A 24,749-nucleotide genomic window follows, 5' to 3' on the forward strand; every position below is an offset into this window, starting at 1 on the left:
CGACCAGGCATGGGAATTAAATTAAAGCATTGAGGCTCAACACTTCTGGCCGGGATCTCGCGCTTGGCGACGCTGTGTAACCATGGGGGTTAGCTCTGTCTTGAGCCTCAACGCTCAAGTGCAAAGTGCAAGCTTGGTGCCAATATACTGCTATTACGTGGATTATCTCTACACCCGCACCTAAATACAGCCTACTACCAACTGATATAATACTCAAACACAATGCGCTTCAAAACAGACATCTCGAACATCACGACCTTCACAAGTCAGTCAAATACTCCAATCAATATATATGCTTGCTTAGCTACCGACTTGGCTAGCTCTAGATCTCTACTGACACTCAATTCCAGAGCTCGTATCATGCCTGAACTCGACATCCAAAGTCGCATGGCTCAAGCTTGACGAAGAGCAGGTCCACTTCACGCTGATGGAAGAAGCCACAGTCAAAGTCTTTGCGTACGCCCCTCCACCCCCCCCCCCCCCCCAACCTCCAAAATTAAAAGCCATCCGCTAACTACCCCCCCCCCCCCCCCCGCAGAACAATCTCCAAAGTATCTCTCCCCCTCCCCCCATTCCTCCTTCCCCAATAACCACAAACCACTAACCCCAGCAGGAAACCCTCTTCAGCACCTACCGCATCGCCTCCGCCTCCTCCAACACCATCAACCTCGAAGTGCCCCTCCCCATCCTCCTGCGCGCCCTCCGCTCCTGCGCCTCCTCCCCCGCCGCCACCCTGCGCCTGACCAAGCGCGCCGCCGACAACGTGCCCATCCTCTGCATCACCGTCAGCACCTCGTCGTCGTCGTCCACGCTCGTCACGCAGGAGATCCCCGTGCGCGTGCTGGCGCCGGCGGCCGTCGCGGGGCTGGGCGAGCCGGAGGTGCCGCCGCCGCAGGTGAGCGTTGTGCTGCCGGGGCTGGCGGCGGTGCGCGGCGTGGTGGAGAGGATGAATAGGTTGGATGTGAGGAGGGTGCGGTTGGAGGCGAGGCGGGTGGGCGCGGAGAGGGAGTTCCGGATGGGCGTGGAGGGGGAGGAGGTGAAGGTGGAGAGTGTGTGGAGGGGGCTGGGGACGGGGTTGGGGGTGGAGGAGGAGGAGGAGGAGGAGATGGAGGAGGGGGAGGGGTGGGCGGGGGTCACGGTGAATGGGAGGGAGTGGGCGAAGGTGTTGAAGTGTGTGGGGTTGGCGAAGAGTGTGGTTGCTTGTGAGTCTCTTTCGTTTTTTTTTTGAGTGTTTTTTTTTTTTTTGAGTTTGTTGCTGGTGGGATGTGGGCTGATGGTGAAAGTCTTTGTGAATGACTTTGCACTCGTCGTGTATGTCTACCTCACCGAGAACGAGAGCGACGCCGTGATCACGGTACGTACCCCCCCATTCGTGATCCCCAACTCCTACTTCTGCCATGACAGCACTGATAGGCCGCGGCAGTACTACATGAGCTCCCTCAGCGACTAAGCATTTTCATGTAGCATTATCACCAGTAGTAGTAGTAGTAGTAGTAGTAGTAGTAGTAGTAGTAGTAGTAGTAGTAGTAGTAGTAGTAGTAGTAATAACCAACCCAAAAGGAATAGTCTGGAACCCGTGACAGTAATGGTAATAACTAACTTGACCAGCAATATATACAGCAGCAATTAAAAAACAGTAACAACCCCAAAACGGCAGCGCAGCAGGACCCACTCATCCCACCGCGGCCAATGATAGACGTGGCACGTAGAGGTAAATAAAGCAGGTGAGACATTAATTATTGTCGTGGGCTATCAGTTACGTACGCCTGCCTAATTAAGGATACTACGAAGCATCTGGGTTGTTGGCCAGGCTAGCGTATGCAATAGTACATGTACTCTAGTACATGTAGTGTAGTCTTGGGTGTACTCTAGTCGGCTGGTTCACATGTGCAGATGTCTCACCCTCGGCTGGGAAACGGCGCTAGTATTGTAAATACTCATATTCTGGGTGTGGTTGTGGGTGGGGGTTCATAGAGTGTCACTCGGTTGGTATTGGTTTTGTGCGTGGTATATATGGCAGGATGGGAGAGGGAGGGGGAGGGGGAGGGGAAGGGGGGGGGTGTGTAGGGTGGGTGTTGGTATGGAATTTTTGTATGGATTTTTTTGATATTGGTATGGATACTTATATGGATATATTTATCTATTTACAGCCTCCACGCACCGTCCCCACCGGACCACCACACCACCATAAAAACAGAAAAGAAAAAAAAAAAAGAAAAGGCCCAACAACTACTCTATAACCACCAGCCCAATCCCAAGCCCAACTAAGCCCACCCCTCCTCCTCCTCCTCCCACTCCCCCACCCCCACCTCCCTCCCAAAAAAGTCCCTCTCCCCCCACCCCCCACCCACCTCCCCGCCCCCCGCGCCAGCCCCAACCCCCATCTCCCTCGGATACCGCCTCACGCAATAAAACCTCGCCAGCGCGCGCACCGCCATCTCCACCGGCATACTCTCCTCGACCTCGCCATCCACATCCCCGCCCGCCAGCCAGTCATCCCGCAGCTCCGGCCGGCAGTGCAAATAGATGTTGGTGATGACGCGCATATTGCTCTGCCGCCACTTGCGCCCGCAGTAGGGCACCTGGCCCTTGAACAGCTTGAGCGTGTACAGGCGCAGCAGCGGATGCGCGCACTTGAGCGGCTTGCGCAGGATGGCGGAGGACTTGTACTGCACGAGGGAGAGGTTGCGGTGCGACTTGTGCTTGACGGTTTTCTGCAGCGTGCGCAGGAGCGTGATGGAGGTGAAGAAGGGCCGCCAGGCGAAGAGGTTCGTGGGGTCGGGCGCGGTGGTGGGCGGCGGGGGCAGCGGCGAGTGCGGGAATTTGGGGATGGGTGGGGGGCAGGCGGAGTCCGGGGAGGAGTCGGGGGTGCGCAGGGTGGGTGGGTGGGTGGCGGGCGGGGGCGTGGGGGAGGTGGAGTGCAGGTTGCAGAGCGTCCAGTAGGACTTTTCGGGGCGGTCGGTGCGTGTGGTGACCATGACGACGGTGTCGTGCTGGTTGAAGAGCTTGAGCACGAGGGGGAGGTAGTTGGAGTCCAGCAGCAGCTGCGTTAGGTACTCGAACTTCAGCACATCTGTTGTCACCGTCAGTCTCCGTATTGCTTCATGGGTGCTCACTCGGCTCGTTTCTTGTACTTACGGGAGACTCGAAACCATTTCAGCAGCCCCAGCAGGATGGCACTAACAGCCTTGCTCGTGATCTCGCGCATGCGCTGCGCGTCGCGCCGCTTCTCCTCGGCCTCCTTCTCCTCCTCCCACAGCTTGTGGTTGGCGTTGAGGTCTGGCTGGCCGTCCTCGCCGGCGGGTTTGGCGTTGGGGTTGGTGCTCGAGAACTTGTTTTGCTCCTGCGTGTTGCGGCCAAAGATGTTCCAGGAGCCCTTGATGCTGGCGCCAAAGTCCATTTTTTCATCTGGCGGGTATTGTCAGCGCTGGTGGATAACGGGGAGAATTAAAACGAAATGGAACAAACCTCTTCCGTTCTCCTGGTCCGCGAACGATATCTGTTGGCCCTGAGGCGGCAGCGACGGAGGCGGAGCCTGAAGTGGCGGGGCGGTGACGGAGGCCAATATGACTTTCAGCATCACAATCACTAGTGACTGCAGCTGCGGCAATGCTACTTTCTGTGCCTCCAGTTAGTCCTCAACACACAGAAACCGGACAAAAAAAAAGGAAAAAATCCCACTTACAAACAGCTCCTCCACCGCATCCAACCTCTTCTCCTCCCACCTCTTCTCCCTCCCTCCCTCCTCCTCATCCACCTTCACCCCCTTCTTCTCATCCAGATCCACATCCCAGCCCCTCTCATACCGCTCATACGCCTCCTTCTCATTCCACAGCTGCCGCATTGCCAGCGTGCTCCTCACGCGGCCCGCAAACAGCTCCCCGGCCTCCTTGATACTCGCCGGCACGCCCAGCTCGCACTCCTCCTTCCACCAGCAGCCGCCCGTGCCCCCGTCGCCATCGCCCGCAGGGTACAGGAACGGGAAATTATTGTTCGTCTGGTAGTTCTGCTTCTTCCCGCCCTTTCCGCCTCCCGGGGACGGCGGCGGCGACGGCGCAGGCGTCGCAATGTGCACCGCCTTCTCCAGGATCGAACCTGCGGTGGCCAGCGCATCCACACCCGTCGGCTCGGAGCGCGGCGGCGTGGCGGCGACAGTAGGCAGGAATGACGCGGAGCTCGATGACAGGTCGAAGGGGAATGCGCAGCGCGGGGGGTCGTAGACGGGGTATTTTGCGATGATGTCGTTGCGGAAGCTCTGGTAGTCGAGCGGGGAAGCGGTGATCTCCTTCTTGTCGATTTCGGGGGAGAGGCCTGCGGCGACGCGGGCGAAGCGCTTGACGGCCGGGAGGTGGTGCTCGGACGAGCCGAAGGTGAGGAGGAGGGTCTTCCAGGTGAGGCTGAGCAGCGCGTGCAGCGGGAAGGTGGTGGTGTCGTCGTCGGTCCAGCGGAGGCGGGAGAGCGTCACTGCGAGGAAGCCGAGGAGGCTCCCGGGGACGGGCAGGTCGGTGCATTCGCTGCGGAGACTCTCCTGCTCGGCGTCTTCGCCGGGATGCACGCCCGGCGCCGTGTCACGCCGCCTTGTAACCTCTATGAGGAAGTACAGCACGCTCAGGGCCACCCTGAGCTCCTTCCCGGCCTGCTCCCTCGCCGCCAGCTCCGCCTCGTCGAGCTTCCCCGTCGCAACAACCTTCTCCACAAACCCCCACTCCCGGCCGACACTCCCGCGGACGCAATTAAACACCCTCTCGACGACGCCCGCCGCCCTCACGAGCGTTACATTCTTCTTGATCCGCCACAGCTGCTCCTCTTCCCCGCCACGGATCTCTCCGAAGCAGCCCTGGACCACATAGAACAGCCCCTCCAGTCCCACGAGCCGCTGCTCCGCGTCCGCGCTCTCCAGCAGGTCTGCACACCGCGCAATGAACCGCCGGCGCTTGACGTCCTTGCTGGTGTTCCATTTCGGCGGCGTCTTGGGGGGGGCGCTCTGGTGCGGCGGCTGCGAGAGCGTGGCGTACGTGCGCTCGAAGGTGTCGCGCGAGGAGAGGACCAGCGCGGTCGTGTCGGCGCTGTACGAGAACCACTCGGAGAGCTCGGCGGGCAGGCTGTCGGACGTGTCGTAGACGAAGGTGTAGTCGGGCTGCTTGAACTTGCCGGCGTCGACGACGACGCGGCGGAGCTGCTGGAGGCTGAGGGAGTCGGTGGGGTCTGGCTGTTGTTGTTGCTGCTGCTGCTGCTGTTGGGATGGCTGCGGGGGGGTGTCGCGCAGTTTGCTGGTGTCGAGGGAGAGGCGGGAGGTGAGGTCGGAGCTGCCGGGGTTGGGGGGGAGGGAGTTCATGGCGTAGGGTGGTGGGGGTTGTTGGGAGGTTGTGGCCACGGGTTTCATGGGGGGGGGGGGGGGGAGTGTAGGTGTAGCTGCAGATATGTAGATGGTCTGTCTGTGTCCGTGACTATCTCGAGTCCAGATGCAGAGCCGTTACTCCGTTATCAGGCAGGTATTGCAGATAGATGTCTGAGTGTTGACAGCTCTATAGATGGAGCAGAGAGGACGGACTCGGGCCAGAGCTAGCTCCAGATGACATGCGTGTGTGTGGGGTGAAGAAGACAGATTGAGAGCGAGTGAGTGGGTGAGACAGATTACGAGAGCACGGATAAGGGATACATGTAGTCATGAAGGGTTATCATCAGCACTGTATCCATAGCTGAAGAGAATAGCGATGTCAGACCAGCTGGTTATATATCGTCATGATCACGGCGAGAGAACTCTTCCTCGATCATCAGTAATTCAGTCATCTACATACATATTTTCCCCTTCGCCGCGCCTGTTACCCTCACGGACACCCTACCCTGGCTGGCTGCTGGCACTAGTTACAGGCTACTCTACAGGGCTCAACGGTTATCTCAATCAATCAACCAATCAATCAATCAATCAACCAACCAGTCCTCGATCACGGCCGGGTGCTCATTCTCGAACAAGCCCGCACACGCAACGCAACATGTCTTGCTGAGAGAAAAGTTGCGAGCCCCGTTACCCTCCCTGCTCGGGGTGGGGGTATATGGTAGCACAGACCATGCATCAGCCCTGCTGCCCGATGGTGACACAGGCACTGGCTATCACGGAAGTTAAGAGAGCGGATACTTTACTCTGGCTGCGACTCTACTTACATGTAAGTACTCGACATGTTACCCTACACACCTCGCTACAAGACTCGCTCGACCGCACAAGGCTCGGCGTCTGGGTTTTTTTCCACTTCCCGCCACACCGACCACTCACCACAATCACGATCATCTGATAAGCACCTCACCATGCACCGCCTCCGCCCCTTCGCCCGCCCCTTCGCCCGCCCCTTTGCCCGCCCCTTCGCCCGCCCCCTCCACACCACCCCACACCCCGCTGCCGCCCGCATATCCATCCCCACCACCACCACCACCACCACAGCCCCCACACCCACCCTCCAACAAAAGCTCCACTCCCCCCTCCCCATCACGCCCACCTGCCCACCCCCCACCTGCCCCTGCACCCCCACCCCCGACCTCCCCCCCGACCTCCCCATCGACACCGCCACCCCCCTCGCCGGCGCCCTCCCCCGCTACCACCGCCACCTCCTCATCTCCACCGCCCGCGCCCACTGGGCCCCCAAGATCGAACACGACCCCGCCCCCAACCTCGCCGCCGACCTCAAATCCGTCGCCGCAGCCCACAGCCTCCGCGACCCCTTCGCGCCAACACTCGTCACAAACTCGTCCTTCGCGAAAGACCCGACCGCCGGCGACGACGCAGACTCGGCATGGGTGCTGCCGGGGAACATCTACATCCCGCGCATCCCGCGCACCACGGACGCCGTCAAGGCGCTGCTGAAACAGTATCTGCTCCCTGGCGGCGATCCCGCTGCTGCTGCTGCGGCGGTGGCGGCGGCGGCGGCGTTCGAGGGCGCGCGGGTGGTGGATGAAGTGCTCGTGCTGATCTGCTCGCACATGTCGCGGGACGCGCGGTGCGGGATCCTTGCGCCGGCGCTGATGGCGCAGTTCCTTTCGGTGCTCCAGGCGCGAGGGCTGGCGGGGCGGGTGAGGGTGGGGTATACGAGCCATTTGAGCGGGCACAAGTGGGCGGGGAACGTTGTTGTTTACCTTCCGCCCGGGGAGGTGGCGGGGAGGGGGGGCCTGGGGGTGTGGTACGGGAGGGTGGGGACGGGGGAGGTGGAGGGGATTGTGGATGAGACGGTGGTGGGGGGGCGGGTGGTGGGGGAGTTGTGCAGAGGGGTTGTGGGCGGGGAGGTGGAGGGGGAGCGGGTTTGATGGGATAGAGGGCTTGAGGGGGAGTATAGATATTCCGTGAGGGTGTAGATGTTAGACGTCCATAGAAACTGGTGCAATGCCGTAGACTGTAGATTGCAGTTGAGGCTTTATAGAATCCATACCACTGAAGCCCAAGTATATTATGTAGAAAACTACCCCATTGATCATTGATCATTAACCCAAGATCAACTATAATACCCCCACACTCTCGCACCCACACACAAACATCACAGTCCATCACTCGCCCATCCACAGCTTCTGAGCCCCACCCCAATTAACACCGAGTAGAATATACGACCTCTACGCAGAACTAGCAAGCAAAACTCTACATGATAGTTGGACGAAGCTAACACTTTATGGTAACGAATGTCTCTAAGCATCTCTATGAGCTTTATGGTTGGAGTGATTACAGGACCGACATCACCAACTCAAGCTCCGCCCATAACAGGCAGGAACGATCTTTTCACAGCGAAAGGCGGGGATCAAAACATCAAACTAAGCACACGTACTCCAGTACCAAAGGCCACGCATTCATTGTCGCGCAACCTACAACTAACTACAGGTACACAAACACTCCCCAATCATAAGACTCATGGCCCATAAAACTCCGGATATAACCCCTCCTCCGCCCCCTCCCCCCACCTTCTATTAACCAAAAAATACGCTACACTACTTCCGCTTCTTCCCGCCCTTCGCCTTCTCGGCCCCTGTTGCGCCCCCCGAGCTAGAGGCCACAGCAACAGGCTCGGTCTCAGCCTTCAGGATCTCCTCGTCGAGCTTCTCCTTCGTCTTGTCGTCCACCTCGACGATCTCGTCGCCGCCCTGGCCAAACTCGTTGACGCGGCGGTAGTCGACGCGGTAGATCCAGGCCTGGTAGAGCGCGATGAAGTAGATGACGTCGTCGCGGAGGGTGGCGAGGCGGTGCAGTGTCGGCATTTTGATGGTGAAGGCGAAGAGGTCGTCGATGAACCTGTTTGGGGTGGTTAGCTTTTTCTTTTTTTTTTGGTTTAGAGTAGGGGACGAACGTGTTGAGGAGCTTGTAGACCATGGTCTTGCGCGGCATGTGTGCGACGCTCTTGAGGCGGTAGTTGATGTACAAGCTAGGCACCATCATGAGGAAGCCGTATGCGTAGACACTGCCCACGAGCGTCGTGATGATGAAGCTGTACCAGCTCTTGTGCGTATCGTACATAAGCGAGTACGCCGCATAAGCGGCCAGAAGCGGTACAGCGACCCAGTAGAGGTACTTGAACGCCTCCTCGTCGTACTCCTTCGTCTCCTTCTCGAGCGACGACAGTTTGTGCTTGTCCTCGAAGCGGATGCGGTATGGTATGATGGAGTCGACGGCCTGGATCTTGACGTCGACCATGCGCGTAATCTTCCACGCCTCGAGCACGATGCCCATGCCTTGGCCGAAGAGGATCATCCAGGAGGTGCCCTCGGAGTTGTCGAGCAGGTAGAGGAAGATGACGATCTGCATAAACACGTTGGCGAGGATTGTGCGCACGCTGATGCCGACGTTGTCTTTTTTGTTGCGCCAGTGGGAGATGTCGCTCTTGAAGGCGAGCATCTCGAAGACGGTGTGGAGGAGGGAAACGATGGCGGTGGTGCCGAGAAGGTAGATGTTGGTCTCGATGAGCACTCGCTTGAATTCCTCAAGCTCGGCACCAGTGTTGGCGCCGCCACCAAGGCCTGGCTGTGAAGCTTGTTGCTTGAAAGAGGCATCGAGGGAGGAGTAAATCTGGAATTTCCAGAAGGGTGTGGGGGCCAAGTTGATGTGCATTGGGAGAGATCTGAAAAATCATAATTAGTAAATAAGAAACAGCAAGATGCAAAACAAGGTACCTACTTGACGGTGCTGTTGATCTCAACCATGTGTTCTTTCAACAACCAAAAGTCGTTGATGTAGAAGATCGGATAATACCATCCATTTCTCCCAGTTTCGTCCCTGGCGCCAGTCGCTTCAAGAACCACATGCTGTCTCAATGGTGGCGGAAGCGTGTTATAACTCAAAACACCACCGTTGCTCACAACATCCAGTGTCAAGTTGGAGTGCCAGTAACTAGCAATGCTAGGACCAGCCTCGGGGACGGGAGGAAGCTCTTCGTCGGCTTCCTCCTCGTCATCGCCACGACCAATCAATTTCTTCGTCTTGACCACCTTCTTTTTCGGCGCATATCTAGTCAACAATTTAACAATTCGGAATGCCTTTGACGGGTCATATGCGGCATCGTAAGGGTCTGCGGCTGCGCCGGAACGAGAGACAAAGATATGCGCGAATAGCGAGCCATTGTTTTGGACCTGCTCGGAGAATGGGACATCGACGGTGACGCTTCGGGTATCTTGCGGATCATTGAGATGCCATTGCTTTTCGTTAAAAACGAGGGAGTTTTCCATTATGGGATCGGTGAAGGGTGGCAATGCGAGATGTTCATTGACGTAGATAGATACATCCATCGGCGCATCCGTTGGCCAAAGCGAGAAAGCTTTCTCGGGGACGTAGAGGTAGCTTGGATCATTCCGACCGACCGTATTCGCACCACCTTGATCGAACGTAGACGGAGGCGCGGTATTGACCTTTGCAGTTTGCTGGGGGGCGAAGTACTCTAATCACATTAGATACCAGTTATTAATGTAGAGATGGTGGAACCTACTGAACGCGCTCTGGACAGCTACAAATATGAGAATACCGTTGAGGGCAGATTTGAGTGTAGACTAGTAGGAGGCGCAAGTTAGAGTTGAAGCTCGTAATTTTGAGGGGAATGGGGATACTGACTTGAAAGCCGCCTTCTGCCTGGTCGCCAGCAGCTGCTGCTGCTTGTGGGGGAGCCATGTTTCCGATTAAAGTGATTGAGGTTTGGTGAAGACTTTTGCTTCTCGGGTCGGGACTCCGAGCATTAAGAGCTGGTTGCGGCTCTTTTTCATTGAGACGACGTCGCCGGATGGCAAATCTTGGCTTGGCTGATCCCAGATGTACGCAGAAATGATACATAATACACGCAGAAATGTTATCATTAGATTAGAAATAAATTAATTATAAATCTAACACTTCAGCTTCGAATCGATTATAGAATCTCCTAGATACTTCTATCCTTGGGGGTATTTAAATGCCAAGAATACTACCAAACTCTGAGCTATGCTTGGAGTGCGACGAGTGATCGTCTATGACTAAAATTAAAATTATTCGATCTCTAGCTAGCTTATATATATCATAGATATACTACACTAATGGCCGTAACTAGCTACATTTCACTTACAATATAGTTATACTCATTATGCAGAAGCCCTTCAAGTTTGAACATAATTCCAGTCCCTCATTGGGATCCAGCACACGGTTATAGGCCTCTTTCAACGCACCCCCAAAGAACCCGCCACTAGATGTACACAGGGCCTAGGGATAGTACTCGGACTTTATGGCCAATTATATAATTACCAAATCTTTGTACCTCAAGTGAATACACACAAGAAATCAACACCATAGACTAGCGGTTCTAACCTTGACGTTTGTCTGGCTTATCCAAATAGCGGCCAAAATTACACTCGACTAGCTTGGTAGATTCTGTTTGCCACAGATTTACAGTTTTTCCCGACCTGGTTTCCAGCAGGGGCGCCTCAGCAGCACACTCTTTCTAGTACCCTAGTTCTCGAGCCCATTTTTTTGAGCTGGTAATACGGCTCGTTCACCGCGGCTTTCCCCTTCTACTTTTTTAGGGACGGAGCCGGCCGGTGAAGCTACGGTTGGAGTTATGTATGGTGGGTTAGGGTTTATTCTTTTTGCAGGTAGTCTTTTTTCTTTATTTTTTGTATAGAGATGTAAATAGTTTCTTGTTCGATTTTATATATAGACAATAAATATTTTAGTCAAACTAACAAATACTAGTCTGAGCGCTGACTTAAAACTATCTCCAAAGATTGAAAATCAACATTTAGAACGGAGGCCGCGGGGGAACGACTCCCAACCCGGCCGACCATATCTTTGAAATAGAACATTACATACTCGATATATATGTCATTGTAGGATTTGTTCTATCGTCTGTAGTGGCTTATCAGTTTTGGTACGGGAGAGACAAGGATATAAAAAGGAACTTCTGTTGACTGCTTGACACAAACCGAGTGATAACTCATGACGTTAATTCATGACAACATGATATGGAACAGGAATGTCGTGATCAGCTTTGACCCTTCTTTCTTCTTTAAGAAACGCCTAAAGTTATGGTAGGTAGAGTAATAATTGCAACTTGAGGAGCGCTCTCGGATATTGTTGCTTAAGTAGCCACGATTCTGCCCACACATGCATATGAACCAGTTGGATAATCATATTGAGCAGGCTCATTATTATCTCAGGACCGGAACTCACAAGCAAATATTGGCTTCTATATCTATATTACACACATTGCACTTTATTTGCCTACACAGAATTTCTCAAACACAACACCCAGCACCTCTTCTACATCACCAGCGCCCTCGCCCCTCCCCGTAATTTTTGCCAGTGCCTCTGCAGCCATCCTCAATTCCTCTGCCGCAACAACCACATCCGTCTCTTCCTCAAGCTCCGCACTTGTATGAGCCAGGAATGAATCTAAAGACTCAATACACTCTTCCACCAGCAGACGCTGGCGCTCTGTTGCACCTATCGACTCATGCCAGTCATCTGACGAGGCCAAAGATGACGAGATTGGAGAAGTCATTTCCTTAAAGATGGCAATAAGGCCATTTAGGAATTCCTGGATCCCAGCTCCTGCTTCAGCGGTGCAGGAGATACCGAATACCCTACCGGGCGGTAAGCCAGGTATGGAAGTTGCAATTTTATCAAGGGCTTCATGGGGTAATGTGGCCCCGGGGAGGAGATCCATCTTATTGACGACGACAATGATCTCCTTGCCCGCTGCCTCGCGGACCACATCGCACACCTCCGGAGATATCTTGATCTGCGGGCCATCAGCGGTCTCTTCAACTGAGAGGACTACCACTACTAGGTCGCCCTCCATGACACGTTTCTTGGCTCTCTTAATGCCCTCCTTCTCGATCTCACCTACGCCCTCCGCCACATCGCCCACCCGTAGGCCCGCCGTGTCGCCCAGCACGACCATGAACCCGCCCAGGTCTACAGACAGGTCGACCACGTCCCTGGTGGTGCCCGCCTCTCCAGAGACAATGACCGCCTCCCTCCCCACAACCCGATTTAATAAGGAGCTCTTGCCCGCATTCGGCGCACCCACGAGCGCCAGACTGATGCCACTCCTGAGCATCTCTCCCTTCATCGCGTTGGCTACATGCCCCTTCAGCACACTCCGCAACCTCTCAACCGCCACAACGACATTCCTCAACAGCTCACTGGAGCTGGTCTCGAACTGCTGATCCTCCGAGAAGTCAATCAGCGCCTCCAACTCGCCCCTCGCAGCAATCAACGCAGCCCGCCATCCTTCATACCGCTGCGATAGCGCCGACGTTGAAGACCTCACAGACTGGATGCGCTGCTGCTCCGTCGCAGCAGAGAGTATGTCCCCCAGCGCCTCAATCTGCGGAAGCGTCAACCTCTCGTTCGCGAACGCCCTCCTCGTAAATTCGCCCGGCTCTGCATACACAATCCTATGTCTCGAGCGCGCCTGAGGAATTGCACCGAGAACAGCGCGGACGATCGCCGGCCCGCCGTGGAGGTGCAGCTCGAGTGTGTCTTCGCCCGTGACGGAGCGAGGGCCGGGGAAGTAGAGGACAATGCTCCCAGGGTCGAGGATCTCATTTGTATGGGGTTTGTAGAGGGTGCGCAGGGTTGCGCGGCGGGGTTTGGGGGGCAATGTGGAGGGGCAGAGCGAGGCGAAGATCTGCGGTCTCAGCGTCGTAATCGTGCGAGGTCGCAGGGTGGGAGGGGACGTACATCCATGCAGGCGGGCCCGGAAATCCGAACTACCGCGATTGCAGACTTTCCGGCCGCCGTGGAGAGCGCGAAGATGGTGCTGGGCGAGTCGTGGTGAGGGGCTGCTTCGTGAAGCGGTTTGGAGGGCCGCAAGGAGCTGGATGATCGTGTGCTTCTTCTGGAGGGTGCCAGAGGCCGTTGGGGGAGAAATCGCAGGGTGCCATGCCCGGTGGAACGCCTGCAGGCTGTCGCGCGCAGGGCATAAAGGGCTGGGCGCATACTCACGGACGATGATCCAGCTCGAGAGTATTGGGCGCCTTTGTTGAATAATCTTCAGTCGGGGGAGAGAGCTGTGGAATGGTTGAATTTTGGTGATCCGAGCTCGAGTAGGAAGGTTTGGTATTGGCCAAGACTTCTGGACTTGTGTTTTAGGGCCGAGTTCACGGTCCCAACTATTTGGAAATCCGCCAGGTGAAGGTGATGACTGATCATGCTTAAACCTTTTTACTGATATCCGCCCGCTTCATCTCATCTCATCTCATTTCCCGAGATCTGCATACCGCAAATCTTGGTCAATTGGGGCATATGATTGACCAGATCTTTCCATTGATAAAACTTGCTGTTACAAGCAGATGTGTCCATGATCCAATAATTATAAGACGGCAGTCGGGCCTGTCTAAATATGCGTTATACCTTGCTTGATACAGAGCTGGCCTTTGATAAACATGATACGTCGAATAGGTAGCAAGCAATCTTCCGAGAAAGCTAAATAAGTATCCAACCTGTAGGAACACTATATATATTATAGGTTACGATATAGGTAAAATTGGTGTAGAAAAGAGGGAACAATCTAGAAGTACCTAAACCTCTAGCTTTCTCAATCATACTCATTCAGTAGTCAGGCTCATTATTTACCAAAATGAGTACTAACGGTGGTGTATTGATTTGCCCGCTGCGAGTAAAACTGGACATGGGCATACATTAAAAAGTACATTATTACCAATTGTTTAGTCAAAGGTCGATATATCTGCCTACATACTTTTCACGGGCATCAAGAAGACCACAAGCGCGGTAAGCCTCAATCAAATAAACCTTCGAGCCCAGCGCGGCCGGAATACATACCTAGGTCCAGATGACATCAGACCACACAAACTATCTTCCTTCTTCTTCTTGACCTTTTGATTTTTTGATTTTTTCAGGTTTTAGAAATATTCTTTACCAAATGACGAAATACTTACACCACCGATCTTATTCTGAAACCTACGGTCCAGTACACTCCCACCCAGTACCCAGCCCCAAGGCATATCTGTTAATACGCATGCACGTACAGCCAATGGTTCCGAGTCTATCCACGCGAGCTACGATTAACCTGTTTATCTAAGGATCTATAGCTAGGAACAGCCTTGGAGAATGCATCACAGCCTACGTGCAAGGGATCCAAAAACGGCGTGCCATCAGGTGGAGAAACAAAAACCAACTACATACTTGTGCTTCGAAGTACTCTATTTCACACTACCGTTGGCATGACTAGTCTAGAGCATATGTAGTGTAAGTACCTACATACTGTAGGCAATTGCTTGTTTCTTTTGTTTTTTCACCATGTCCCGCATACGTCTAGAGACGAACAACGGAGCGAGTGACACAGAGAAACTGCGTGTGGAAAAATCTTCCGAGGATAGTTAGAAGAGGTGATTTTTTAGCGTAGTGGGCTGGTTTGAACTTTCTGCTGCACAAATGGCTACTTATCTGCAGCTGTTGTCACAGTTGCTGTGGCTCATGATCACGAGTGAGTTATCATGATGACCGTTGACGCTACCGCCATTTTGGCTGTCAATTGGCAGACCTGCTTTCATTTAGCTTGGCTATTTATTTTGATAATGCGTGAACATATTCTTTCACGGGAATCAACTTCTTATCCACCAGCTTATGTCTTAGAAGGACTTCAACAACGCGCGTGCATCACAAGCGAACCCGGCTCCGGCAAAACGCCCACAACCTGACTCAAGATGTGCACCCGCTACATAGGTAGTGCTTCAATGTGACGAGACCCGTTCCTGCATCTTGTTAAACGTCGAACGTTTCAAGAACCCCTAAGACACGTGGTGCAGGGATGGTTTTCGCGGGATTTAGGCTCTTTCTATGATGGGTGGGCGATCTGAGAGCTTGCGTTTTGGATAACTACATGTAATCAAGCGGAGCGGCTCGCTTGGTAGCTAGGGGGATACGACTGTAGGATGAACGAGCGGGTGAGCACATATGACTGAACATGTTGCCTGGATTGCTTGTTTCGCAGGTTTTTTCTTTGGCTTTTGTTTACTGCCACAATTTCAGAAACTAGGATGGGATTCAGACACCATAGGGACCTGTCCCAACAACCTGAACGGGCGTTGTGAATTCTTGGTTCTTGGATCCAGCGTGTTTGAGATGGATTTCCCTCTATATGTGTACTAGCCAGTATTTCTTTGACCGGAGCAACACAAGGTACTTTCGCGCGGCCTTCTTCTTTAGAGATTCGGGAATCGCGCTACATACCTTTCTTAATTAGCGGGCTATCATCCCCAGAGTTATCTGGATTGTATAAATATCTCTTGCTAATTAACACTAGATTCTCGTATCGTTCGAAAATATCCACGATCTTAGTGCTTAAGCTTATGTGCATGCAATCACAATATAGAGTGGAGTATATATCGCGAACTCGACTTACGGCACCGGGCGGATTATGGATGTATATTGCAGATTCCCTGTTCCTTGGCCGCGGAAGACTGGAATACACAAACTTCTTCTGGTGCCTCGTGGTAAGTCATGGTACCTTCCATAATTCTCCCTTAATATGCATATGCTACACTAGTGACGCCAATCTTGTCGTATTCTAGTTCTTATTCTGTCTCTGACTTTGGGGTCTTAGGGTAGTTACATGTTATCAGGCTGTTTAGTCGAACCAGAAGACGGGTCTCCCTTAATAAGTGTAGAGAGGTATGTAGTTGTGGAAGAGAAACCGACTAACGCAAGATTTTACATAACGATAGAAATATGGTGCCCCCAGTCTTAAAGGTAACATGATGAAGAAGAGTTTGTCTTTCCATATTTTTAATATCAATCGTGGTTGAAAAGTTATTCGAGACTTGGCGTTTTTCTCATGTTACCTTTAAGACTGGGGGAACCATACTGTAACCAGTTTTTCAGGTGCCCGAGGTGCCCGGTTTTGTTTTTCTCGTTATTATCGTTGCTTCTTCGGGTTGGGGGTGAAAACTGCTGTCTCCTTTACTTACTTAGTGCTAGGAGTTTATTTCCTCGCTTCCGCCGACCCGCCCTTCATGCGGACCCTTCCCGCGAAACCTAATCTCCAAGTGGAAACCGCGTTGAATCTTTATTTGGGCTCGGGAAAAAGCTGCACCGATGGTCCATCATCACATGTGCTAGATCCTGATACTCCACTAAGACTTCATGTGCGTAAGTGTGCTTGGACGTTAGTTCGGCGATCGTAAGGTTAGCCTGGAAGATAGCATACGAAGACTTTATACTCGCAGCAGGTAAAAAGTACCCGAAAATGCACGTCCTAATCTGCAATTTCCATTGGAGTAGAAGTCAAAAATACACCAAAAACTTGCAGCTGCATATTCGGGTACTTCATGCTTGTCGCGAGTACATATATATATATATAGGAATATTCTTATCCATACGGGGATAATGGCTTGATATATCGTTAATTGGCGTTGGAGTTAAATATTGGTTATTGTGGTATGGACTTGATAACCCTTCAACACCATTAATTCCTGTTACTTTGAATCTTTTATAAGTTCTACTCTAGCTAGGATTCCCAGTTTCTAGATGGGTTTTGTCGTCATTTATTGTTGCCAGGAGTCCGACCGAAGGGATGGGGTTACATAGCTGACACGCCTTGGCAGGGCAATATCGGACCCCTTTCGCCAAGAGAATAGCAACGGTTAAACTTTCAACTCATCCTCCTCTTCTTTTTTCTGATAATCCACCGGCCTCCTCATGGATTTTTGTTTCGCCGTAGATGCGCCACTGTACTTACTTACGTACTGGTCGTAGGAATGTAAGTGGGGTTGCAGAATGTAGTCATCGAAATGGCTGGATGGCTGGTATGCTGCCGGTACTCTACATGTACCCAAAGTACAGTTACGTGCATACTGCAAAGACAACCCAGGCTTTATTATAACACCATAAACAATTGTCGTTTATTAGTTTACTATATCCATCTGCTTACATGTATTTTCTGATCCTATCTACTCTAGCACTTGCATGCACATAGCCCTCTGCCCGCAGAGAGAGCCCCTGCTCCTAATAAACAGTAGTCAATCTACACACCAGCTCCTTAATATAAGGCTCATATAGGTCGATAGTACCGCCACCAACCTCCCCCTGGCCTCGCCTGGGACCCAAGTGATGCCTTTGCAGTTTTGGTCGAGGTTCCCGCTTGTCAGTGCGACAATAACGCATGCAAGGTGTATGCAGTCCTGTTTCCGGCTGGCGGTCATCCAAAATCTTGGAGGCGACACTTGCTAGTAAAACCTAGTGCGTTCCCGCCGCAACTTACTCTACTTGTATATACCAACCTTTCTTCTTGACTTTTTTGTTTTGCAATTTTTTCGTTGCGTTCCTTCGTCAGTTTTGGGGTGCTTTTTCCGGCTCTTCAGCTGCTGTTGGTTGGTTAGGCCGCTGTGCGGTGGTTGGGAATTGATAGCAACAAATACAGTTCCTCTCCTTTGCTATTAGTACTCTATTCTTTCTATTGCCTGTCTTTTTTGTTTCCTGCTAGGGCAAAAAACGAAACTCAGTTGGACCACAATAACACGCCAAAAAAGCGACCACGGACCATCAGCAATATATCAACCTAGCGGGAGAGAAAAAAAGATTGCGTTCATGTTCTCGTCTGCTCAGGACCCCTAAAGACAGAGTCTTTACCCTTTTATTCTTACAAAATTCCTTTATATTTCACATCTTCCTTATTGTTATTTTTATTTTGGTCAAAATGGATTCAAGAGCCGACAAAGGACCTCCACCGGATGGCCCGATGCCGGGCGGCCCAAATATTGCCAGCTTGCAGGTGCGGATTATAATATTGGTGTTGACGGGGATCAACATTGTTTCTGCGGCCGCGATGGCGATGAGGATATTATTGGACGCCAGGAATGCATGCAGCCGGAGAAGGATGAGGTGCAGCGGTGATTCAGCAGAGATGGGGCGGATAAGGGTGCACAGGTCGAATACGATAGACCAAAGGGCTAGTGGGAATCGGAGTGAGTCATCGAAGACAAAGCTCGTGGGAGGAGGACAGGATGGGAGTTCGGAGGCATGGTGGAAAATGATTCCGGCATTCGATGTGTTCCCGCTGGTGCTGGCAACGACAATAGTTATCCAGGGAACCATGTTTGCGGTGGTAGAGGGGGAAGGGTTGAAGATGAGTCCGTTTCAAGGGAACTGCAGGTATCTTTCGGAGGTTGCTTGGGTTGGTGAGTTGCTTTCTTTCTCTTGATTAATTGGGATCAATTTTATGGTATTTTGATCATTGGCTGATGCGATTGAAGCCCTATGGATAACGCCTTACATCATCTTATCGTTTACCATTGAAACCGCTATCCGTGCTCTCTCCCAGCCCCGCTTCCAGCCTCGCTCGGGGAAATCTATCATATACTGCGTTTTATCTGCGCTCCTTCTCACGATACTGACATGGATACCTTCCCGGGTGATGCCTGAGGATTCTGCTCAAGACTTCTGCGATGGAGAACTGATGGCATTCGTTGACCAGTTTTCTGCAGGCGGGTTGGGTATCATGGTTGCGCTTTTGCCCATTGCAGTGTTTATGGGCGGGGTGGTGCTCATGCACTTGAGCAAAGATATTGCAATTGATAGAGAAGAGAAGATGGCTTCCAGCAGAACGGTTTATTTTATGCTGATCAACGTTTTGCAATGGGTATGATATGACAATTGTTAGGTGGAAATGAGATATTTGGGCTAATGATAGATAAACCAGATTATGATGGTACCAAACTATGTTTTGACTGCTCAGGACAGCCCCGAGTATTCCACATCTGCACTAGCAACCGTTATAGCCAATATTGGAGGAATAATCTCCTGCGGTCTTTACATCTATTTAAGGACCAGAAACATGCCCGCTGAGCTCGACGACGAACCAACACCGACAATAAGGCCACTAGAGAGGGCCCCTAGTCGACACCCAACAGCTTTAGAAAAAGAGTTGAGTATTGTAGTCAGCGAGCCCCACGACAACCGCGATGACCGCTCCATGAGTAGCCGCCCCGCACTTGCCTCGATCATCAGCGAATACTACGACATGCATACCATCTCTGAGATCCCACGTAGCCCCACCATAAGTACGCACTCAGAGCGGGAAACAACATCCATACTCCGGATGCCACCCAGCCCCACTAGCCAGTACTCCAAGGACCGCCGCTCCTCCCGCGCACCCTCTATATTCTCCCAGTACACCACGCACAGCTTTCGACGGCTCGGAGATGAAATCAACCACATGATAGCCGGGCTCCGAAACCAAACCACCCCATCCGCCGAGAACACCTCAGTGACACCTCCTCCACCAGCAAGCACCAGAAAACAGTCAACAACCTACACCATCTTCCCGCCCAACCCCGACCGCCCACCCACCGCCGCGTCTAGCACCGCATCGGTATCAAAGCTGCCAGTACCACGTACGCTGCTGCGGGCACCAACTAGACCCTCGCGAGCAGCGGTCCCGACGATAAATCTCGACCGGCGGCAGTCGAACTTCAAGCAAGAGCGGGCGCAGTCGTCGCAGTCGTCGTCGCATTCGGGGTCACTAAGGATACCCCCAAAAGCGAGAGTGGGGGCGCCGTTCGAGGTGGCGATACCACCGAGACCTGATAATGGCGATGCGGAGTCGTTTATGGAAATCTTGATATGGAAGAAGGAGACTGGCGCGGATCCGGACAATCGTGTGTAAAACTGGTTTAGACTTGGAATATATATTAATTCTTTTTCTTCCTCTTCTTTTTTTCTTCTTTTTTATTCTTTTTTTTCTTTCTGGGTTGTGGGCTGGGTGGTTTGTTATTATTAATTCTTTTCTTCTCTCTCTCTCTCTCTCTCTCTCTGTTATTGTCGGTCGAGGTGGCCTGGCCGCGCCTGCGGCTTTATCGGGATCGTCGGATTCTTCCCTGTCTGGAGATGTTGACGGACATCGATATATCGCTCTCTTTACTCCACCATACCGTGCACCGGCTCCTTCATATTTCCGCACCCCGCTCTCCGATTCGCTTCATACCTGTATCTATTATCCAAAGCCACCGGCAACCACTTTTTTCTTTCATTTCACTTTACATAGGGTTTTCTTCTTTCCCCGCCTCGCACTGGTGTTTCTCTCCAAGAACCTCAGGGCTAGATTTTTGCGTTACTGTATATAGTCATATTTATAGAATTCCTGCCATTTCGGGATTGGGCCCTGCTTGTTGAAATTGTTACTGCGCGTCATGCATTGGTGGCATTGTGGGTCCGAGTATATTCCGAACGCCCGAGCAGAGTACAGAGGGTGTCTATACGACGGGTATTGGCGCATATATATATATTTTTGGCGCTACTATTAAGGTACCCCCCAGCAAAGCATCTAAAGGTATGTGGTGTTGGATCATAGAAGATCACTCGGACGAGGAGTCTTCATGTGTGGGCCGTACGTACGTTCTCAGTTTTTGAGAGTATATATGGGATTCTTGTTAGATTAAAAGGAAAGATCGAGTTATAGGTATCTCTGTTCATGGAATGTGTTGAAAATTTGGTCAGCAGGGAAATGACCGAGTGATAGCGTGTGACGCGTGCGGGATGAAACTTTCGCCAGCGATTGATGAATGTGCAGATGCTGGTGGTACTTGTAGTCAAAGAGGGTAGATTGAGACGTTTTGATTTGCGTATATCAATATTGCCTAAAATAGATTGTAACAATGTACAAAAGAAAAGATATTTATTGAAAAGAAATTCCTCCATGGATCTAGGCTCTATATATACTTGCACCCTTACACTCTTAGTACCAATTCAACCAACTAAATAAACTGTTGGTATCTCCAAGATATAACTATCTTTATTTGTTTTTCCAACGCCTTGCACGGTTCACTATTCCCATCGTTCTCCAGATTCTTTCTCTATCCGCTCTGAGAGGAGCTTTGCAACATTCCAATGACTACCATCATTTGCACGTCTTAGGGCTATCAAGGCCTCCCCCGCACCGGCGCCGCTATCCAACAAGAGCTTTACCATGTCCAAATAGCCTGCAGTAGATGCGTATGCCAGGGCTGTGTAGCCCCGATACATCCCATTCACATTGGTACCGTTGTCCAGCAAGAGCTTTAACATATCCAAATGCCCGCTGGCAGCCGCCAAACCCAGAGCTGTGGAGCCCCCAAGACGATTAAATCACTTCGACGTATCTGCGCCATTGTCCGACAATAGCTTTATAATGTCTAGATGACCGCCTTCAGCTGCGTAGGTTAGGCTTCCCCGACCGGCTAGAGAAATTGCGTTCACGTCAGCACCGCTGGCCAAAAATAGCTTTACAACGTCCACGTGACCGCCTTTAGCTGCGTAGCTCAGGCTTCCCCGATCGTAGTAATCACTTGCGTTTACACGAGCACCGCGGGCCAACAGTGCCTGTACAACGTCCAGATGGCCGCCTTCAGCTGCGTAGCTCAGGCTTCCCCGACCGTACAGATCACTTGCGTCCACAAAAGCACCGCGGTCCAACGATAGCTTCACAATCTCCACATGCCCGCCTTTAGCTGCGTAGCTCAGGCTTCTCCGGCGGTGTTGATCCCTTGCGTTCACATCAGCACCGCGGTCCAACAGGAGTTGTGCCACATCGAAGTCGCCGTTCTCAGCTGCCAGTTGCAAAGGCGTTCTACCACGATCATCCACTTGCTGATTGATGTCTGTTCTTCTTATAACTATTTCCAAAATATCAAGGTGTCTTGACCTGATAACACCAGGATATAGTTTCGCCCACGGAAAGGTAGTCTTATAGGGTATATCATGCAGCAGAAGCGTGTCGACCACCTCTACGCACCTGGCCTCGAAGGTTAAATAAAGAACTTCTTCCTCGTCTAGACCCTCTATAATACGGCCATTTCGTAACAATACACCGGCCGCTTCGAATTGTTTATTTTCCATCGCTAGTCGTAATGATTCTCTGATCTCAGAATCACTTATCGGCCCAGAATCCAGGAGCCTTTTAATGGCAAGACAATAACCATTTACTGCAGCTTGTGTGAGCAGAGAAGAGACTGATTTCTCCGCCGAATCCGAGAAAAATTGGCCGACGCATTTTTTCTGCGGTTCTTTCCCACCACTTAGATCTAAATCCACTCCAAGTAGCCGAAATTCCTTTTTCAAATTATCAACCTGGCAGTTGTACCCATCCAACCATGGTGTTTTTAAAGCGCAAGCCGCGGTCAATCGATCCTTTGGGGCCGCAACGAGGAGGGCTTTTAAAAAAGATATCCCTTCTTTATCTTTACACATGTTTGATGCTTCCAGGAGATCTACTGGAAACTCTGCATGGCCGGAGCAATATTTCCTCAGGAGTTCGTCGTCAAGTAATCTTATTACCGGGACCCATGTTGAAGAGGTAACGTAGCCAGCGCTCAACTCAGAGTCAGAGTAGGGATCGAGGTCAGATTCTGGTTCTGTATCGGTCGCGCGGCGGCAAAACGGCGCCTTACAAGTCGCGATCTCATGCAATAAAATTCCCAGCGACCACATATCCAAAGCATAAGCCAGATATCGAGCCTTTCCCTTGGAAAAATATCCTAGTAATTCAGGGGCCATATATCCATATGTTCCAACTTGAGATCGTATAGAGGAAGAGTTCTTTTCTCGTTTTGAAACCCCAAAATCAGAAATTTTGACCCAAATAGGGTCAAGACAAACCACAAGGATGTTCTAAAAGAGTGATAGATTTGTTATTCAGGGCGCTTAACGATATATAGTCGTAATCAATGCGAAAAGGTACAGGAGCTTTTACCTGTGGCTTTAAGTCGCGATGATAGATCTTTAGAGAGTGGAGAATTGCAAGCCCCTCTAGGATTTGTTTGGCAATATCTTTCACCTCTAATAAGGGTTTGGGGCCGCCTTCGGCAATATATTTGCTCAAGTCTCCCCCCTCGACATATTCCATCGAGAGAAATATATGTTCGTGGTTTTCATACCAGCCTATAAATGCCACAAAAAGGTGCGGATACTTTTTCTGTTAGTTTTATATCATATATTGGAGGATTGAAGGATTGAAGCTCGAATACTCACTGCTTCTAGTTTGACTAAAGCTAGAATCTCCTGTGAGTGGCATGGATCTATCAGTGGGTTTCGAGCTAGGATTTTAACAGCTCTCAGCTCTCCTGCCCCTTCTTTTTCTTGGAGCCAGACAGATCCACTAGCCCCTACACCGATCCTTTGCTTCTTTTTCCACACCCATTCCGAACTCCCTATTTTGTGTACCACCTTACGGTCATCTTGATGCGTAGTTTCCAACTTGTGTTCTTCGAAAGCCTTGATCAACTCTTCCGGGATTTTTCGGACTAACCGCGCAGGAGAGGCCATACTGTATATACAGCGAGCGGCACACTGCACAGGTGAATGTTTAACGCGGTGTCGCGGGTATCCGTTTGGTCTCACGATTAAGGTTGTGAACGGATACTTGCTGTGGAAATCACGATGAGGTATAAGTGGAGCAGAGCCTTGCTTTCCCCGCCTTTCGAGTATACATAGTAGAGTCAAGTGCATGTGCACGTACTCTACTCTAGGCAGAGTGTTCTACCTACGCACATGTATACACACCTACGCACATGTATACACGTGGTGAAACGGTCTGATTGGGCATGAATGGTGATTGGCCAGCCATGACTGAAGCCAATGAATGAACCTAGCTCCTCTCACTTAAGTATCAAGGTTCGCAATTTTTAGCATTGTATGGGTCTTGGTAGCTGGTTTATGTTTGCATGGACATTGCCGTATACCGATTTGTAACACCGGGGGATGCAGTGCCTCATCTCGGACCGAGTAATTGTTGGTGGTCATAGTATATAGTACTTGTCTCAATCCATGGCTGCTGCTCTGGATATTCATGTCTCGATCCTTCTCGATGAGCTGATGAGGTCGGGGTTAACCGTGAATATACCACTGCATGCCCTGAAGCGCCCTGAAGCTTACTTCAGGGTTAAGCGGGCACAAGACTCCAGGCATTGCTTAGTACATAACTACTTTAGTCATCATCGTGCTCGCTCATTCAAGGGTAGCTGCGTCTAAGCCAAAGGTGGGTTCGCGATTGGGTTTGGCATCTTACCCGTAGAGATCTTCCACCCTCCGTCCTATCAGTCATTGACCTTAATTTAGCTCCTATCCATGAGTTTTGTCAAGATGTGATTGTATAATATCGACTCTGTACTAGTTCATGGTAGAATTTACGAATTTACACACCAAATTGAGTATTGCAAAATTGATAAATTAGAACCGCGGAGCTAGCCGCAAAGCTGCAAGGCGAGAAAGGAGGGTTTGACAGCCGCGTAGCGGCTTGAGAGCCCGACTTCGAGCACTTGCAGAGTAAGCA

At 51.6% G+C, this 24,749-nt stretch overlaps 7 protein-coding genes across 7 annotated transcripts; 3 read left to right on the plus strand and 4 right to left on the minus strand.

Annotated features, from left to right (window-relative positions):
- Positions 1-222: 222 nt before the first annotated feature.
- Positions 223-1,450, plus strand: H6S33_012284 (uncharacterized protein; the record flags this gene model as incomplete). Its single annotated transcript, XM_044844037.1, has 5 exons — positions 223-265; positions 351-448; positions 614-1,202; positions 1,284-1,354; positions 1,424-1,450. The coding sequence occupies 5 exons, from the start codon at positions 223-225 to the stop codon at positions 1,448-1,450; spliced, it is 828 nt and encodes a 275-aa protein (XP_044694933.1).
- An 814-nt stretch (positions 1,451-2,264) lies between these two features.
- H6S33_012285 (uncharacterized protein) lies at positions 2,265-5,383 on the minus strand (the record flags this gene model as incomplete). The annotated part of the gene is made up of 4 exons (XM_044844048.1): positions 2,265-3,073; positions 3,139-3,408; positions 3,469-3,619; positions 3,686-5,383. 4 exons carry the CDS (start codon positions 5,381-5,383, stop codon positions 2,265-2,267), a joined length of 2,928 nt encoding a protein of 975 aa, XP_044694934.1.
- A 920-nt stretch (positions 5,384-6,303) lies between these two features.
- H6S33_012286 (uncharacterized protein) lies at positions 6,304-7,293 on the plus strand (the record flags this gene model as incomplete). The annotated part of the gene is made up of 1 exon (XM_044844059.1): positions 6,304-7,293. The coding sequence occupies one exon, from the start codon at positions 6,304-6,306 to the stop codon at positions 7,291-7,293; it is 990 nt and encodes a 329-aa protein (XP_044694935.1).
- Positions 7,294-7,962: 669 nt separating this feature from the next.
- Positions 7,963-10,126, minus strand: H6S33_012287 (uncharacterized protein; the record flags this gene model as incomplete). The annotated part of the gene is made up of 5 exons (XM_044844070.1): positions 7,963-8,263; positions 8,319-9,086; positions 9,143-9,899; positions 9,948-10,008; positions 10,070-10,126. 5 exons carry the CDS (start codon positions 10,124-10,126, stop codon positions 7,963-7,965), a joined length of 1,944 nt encoding a protein of 647 aa, XP_044694936.1.
- Positions 10,127-11,693: 1,567 nt separating this feature from the next.
- Positions 11,694-13,426, minus strand: H6S33_012288 (uncharacterized protein; the record flags this gene model as incomplete). Its single annotated transcript, XM_044844081.1, has 2 exons — positions 11,694-13,115; positions 13,169-13,426. 2 exons carry the CDS (start codon positions 13,424-13,426, stop codon positions 11,694-11,696), a joined length of 1,680 nt encoding a protein of 559 aa, XP_044694937.1.
- A 4,717-nt stretch (positions 13,427-18,143) lies between these two features.
- On the plus strand, positions 18,144-20,111 carry H6S33_012289 (uncharacterized protein; the record flags this gene model as incomplete). Its single annotated transcript, XM_044844090.1, has 3 exons — positions 18,144-18,624; positions 18,700-19,085; positions 19,146-20,111. 3 exons carry the CDS (start codon positions 18,144-18,146, stop codon positions 20,109-20,111), a joined length of 1,833 nt encoding a protein of 610 aa, XP_044694938.1.
- Positions 20,112-21,268: 1,157 nt separating this feature from the next.
- On the minus strand, positions 21,269-23,743 carry H6S33_012290 (uncharacterized protein; the record flags this gene model as incomplete). The annotated part of the gene is made up of 4 exons (XM_044844091.1): positions 21,269-21,521; positions 21,573-23,089; positions 23,172-23,387; positions 23,450-23,743. The coding sequence occupies 4 exons, from the start codon at positions 23,741-23,743 to the stop codon at positions 21,269-21,271; spliced, it is 2,280 nt and encodes a 759-aa protein (XP_044694939.1).
- Positions 23,744-24,749: the final 1,006 nt, after the last annotated feature.

This window comes from Morchella sextelata (genome assembly GCF_020137385.1).
Source record: "Morchella sextelata strain SCLS chromosome Unknown scls_8, whole genome shotgun sequence".
Taxonomy (NCBI): Eukaryota; Fungi; Ascomycota; class Pezizomycetes; order Pezizales; family Morchellaceae; genus Morchella; species Morchella sextelata.